The following is a 3,293-nucleotide window of genomic DNA, read 5'->3' as shown; positions in this document are numbered from 1 at the left end:
TTTTTTTTTACAGAAGAAAACCACAAAAAATATTCTAATGTATTTAGATTTGCATTATGATTAGAGTTACATTTTACTATTATTACCGACTAACCTGTATTACACGCCATTATAGGCTAAATGCTAGATTTGAGAATCAGTAAAAATGAATTGTAAAATTGCTCTATTTAACAATTGCATGCATGCATTATCCAGTGCATAATGCACATAAAACGCGTGACCCTCATTTTACACAAAAGCAATTCTCTGATTCTGTTTGTGCAATAATTAATATATTTAATAAATATTCACCAGTGCACTCTCTCACTCACTAACTCACTCACTCTCCATCTAGGATGATAAAATGAGACATGCAGCTGACACTCACCTGAATAAGGGTCTCTCTGTTCCTGCTCGTTTGTGGGATGCTGTGACAGAAACGACGGCGATCACACACTCATTCATAAAAACGCACCGCGGATCTTCAGCGCTCACGAGCGCAGCAGCCAGACGCGAGATCTAAAAATAGCGCGACAGAAGAGATGCAGCAGAATAACCCGCCACATCACCACACTGCCTTACATTACTCAAGACATGCTGACAGAGTAAAGAATATAGCGCAATGAGTGTGATGATCTACAACATGCACATTACAGACATTCTGATACAGATATCAAAGAAAAGATATAAAGCAAATTTTATTTGGATTTATTTTCATTTAATTTAGACTATCAGCAGCATCAATTAAAGTTGAATTGGGGAAAATATATATACTGAATATTGTTTTTACATTGAATAGCCTATTTGTATTCTTACTATATAGGCCTGTTTTTTTTATTTTGTATATTTATTATATTTTTAAACATGCAGAAAATAATTCACAGCACATGACTACAGAAATTCATTTAAAATGCTAAAGAAATTATGACATATAAATGTTAATATAGGCCTAAATGTTATAAAACAGTGCTGTCGGGATTTTTTTTATTTTTTATTATTAATTAATTCAAGGAACACTGTCTCTAAGTCTTTATATACACTGTAAAAAAAATTCCGTAAAATTTACGGTAAAAAAACGGCAGCTGTGGTTGCCGGAATTTTACCGTAAGAAATATGGTAGCAACGTTTTCGGTTTTACGGTTTTAACTTAAATTTACAGTTAAATACTGTAATTTCATTAACAGATATAATGTTAATATACCAACCTATTGAAGTACTGAAATGTGTTTTGTAGCTTTGTAATACTCTGATAACCACCAAATGCAGGGGGTGATGAGAAAGTCACATGATAAACCAAAGCCCATCACAAGCAGCTTTTAAATAATAACACATAGAAGGTGCACAGTGTCATTCATACAAACACCAAACTTAACAGGTTTTTACTGTAGCATTTTTACAGTCTTTTACTGTTAAATTCACGGTCATTTTTTACAGTGTAGGCTATACAGTTAAATTGGTATAATCCATAAATCCATAAAGAACAAGTGGGTATAAAAATATAAGTTCACAAACCTTTAGGGAATCTTTAGCTTTCTTATTCAAAGAGCCTCTAAAACTGTACAATTTTCTTTCAGTCAACAAAACCAAAAAGTTGGGTTTCTTATTAGAATATTTGCATTTATGAATGTGTTGTTTATCAACTACCCATATAGGCCTAATCCATTTACATGTGAGCATTTCCAGCGCAAACTCTTTCATTCAATCTTTTACATCTGTGTGCTCAACAACAGCTTTATCAGTATCAATTTAATCAAGAAAATCAGTTTAATGATCTGTTTCTCTGTACTGACTTATGATCATAAACCTAAATAAGGTCCAAAGTTTGTCTGGGATCATTCACTGTGACGTCATGAGGAACATTTGGCCTGGGGTCAACCGGTCTTTATCCTGTTGTGGGACTGACATGGAGGAAATACAGTAACATGCTACTTATTTCTGTCTTGGTCTGATAAAATCAAGTCTTATGATGAATAAGCTTACCTGGATTTTGAAATGGAAGCGAAATATGCAGTAGGCTATGACCCGCCCGAGGTTTTGCGCAACTGGAAACAGGTAAAAATGCACATGCATGATGCATTAGAATGAAATAAATTGAATAAATAAATAAAAAGAAAAAAATGAAACCTTCACATCACGCAACATAGCCTACTTCATGCTCTTGCAATGCATACACAGAAAATTGGCAACATATTGTGGAATACTTTAGAGAACTGACAAAAACAGGCAATAAATGCATTTATTCCAGCTGTGCACTAGAACACGTTTTATTGTGTCACATGTTGAGAGCACTGTATGTAGCCAAAACTGCTGGACCAGCATAATGCGTTCAGATGACGCACGATTTGTTTGTGACTATATTAATATTTTTCCACAAGCCCAGGCACGTTGCTATGTTTAGATCGTCGACGCTAAACAGGGTCTGTGCTATTTAAATGTAACAAAGATAATAAAGCACGAGTCACGGGTAGGATAGGTGTGTCATCAAACGCTGACCAATCACGGGTTACGCTACAGGTAAACTTTTTTGACTAGTATGCCCACTCTACAGCGCCGCCCATTGGATAGTTGAGCAACAGCGCAGGCGAAATAGAATACCATAGGGCTCACGACTAATATTATAAATATAATTCTAAACTATATTCAAAATATGTACTCATACATAGAAGTTTAATATAGGCTAATTTCAGAAGATAGCCGCGTAGGTAATCTTCCGGGCGATAGAATCCTTCGAACCAATCGGAGCCCGCGTTTCTCATCACGTGACCTTACCTCAGAAGCGCGCCGGAGTGTGCGCTCTAGCTTTTGCGCGGAGACTCCTTGGCTTGTCGGGCTCGCGCTCATGGCGGCTGCAGGCAGGGCGCGCGCTGTTCCGAAGCGCCTCGGTTTATGAACGCGAGAAGAAAGGAGACCGTTAAAAATGTGGCGGGGATAAACCAAACGACCTCCGGTTTTACATTTTAAATAATGTTTGCAGAGGTAAGTCACGATTTTCCCCTCACTGCTCAGTCCGCTTGGTGTGTTTTCGCTGTATTGAGCTGCTGCTGCTAGCTTAGCCGTGTGTTACCTGAACAGGTAAACACACACACACACACACACACACACACACACACACACACTGTAGTACACACATTAACGCACACACAGTTTGTGTGCGGGATTACACGCATCAATGTGATGAGATTAGATGTTTCTGAGCGCTGACAGTTAAGGCTAGCTTAGCTAACATCAGCTGTATTTACACCATAAGTGTGTTTACACAAGTTGTGTGTGTGTGTGTGTGTGTGTGTGTGTGTGTGTGTGTGTGTGTGTGTGTG

General features: G+C 37.6%; 1 protein-coding gene across 4 annotated transcripts in view; it reads left to right on the top strand.

The window, feature by feature from the left end:
- Positions 1–2,818: 2,818 nt before the first annotated feature.
- LOC107667580 (sorting nexin-13-like) overlaps positions 2,819–3,293 on the top strand; it is a 45,958-nt gene continuing 45,483 nt past the window's right edge. For all 4 annotated transcript variants that reach the window (XM_016459278.1, XM_016459274.1, XM_016459279.1 and 1 more), the window contains exon 1: positions 2,819–2,955. In XM_016459278.1, the coding sequence (XP_016314764.1) occupies positions 2,944–2,955 (12 nt within the window). In that variant the 5' untranslated portion in view covers positions 2,819–2,943. The remainder of the gene's footprint in view (positions 2,956–3,293) is intronic.

This window comes from Sinocyclocheilus anshuiensis, unplaced genomic scaffold (assembly GCF_001515605.1).
Source record: "Sinocyclocheilus anshuiensis isolate Anshui unplaced genomic scaffold, SAMN03320099.WGS_v1.1 scaffold1172, whole genome shotgun sequence".
NCBI lineage: Eukaryota > Metazoa > Chordata > Actinopteri > Cypriniformes > Cyprinidae > Sinocyclocheilus > Sinocyclocheilus anshuiensis.
The sequence above is the reverse complement of the archived record's forward strand: the minus strand, read 5'-3'. Positions and strand labels throughout refer to the sequence as shown.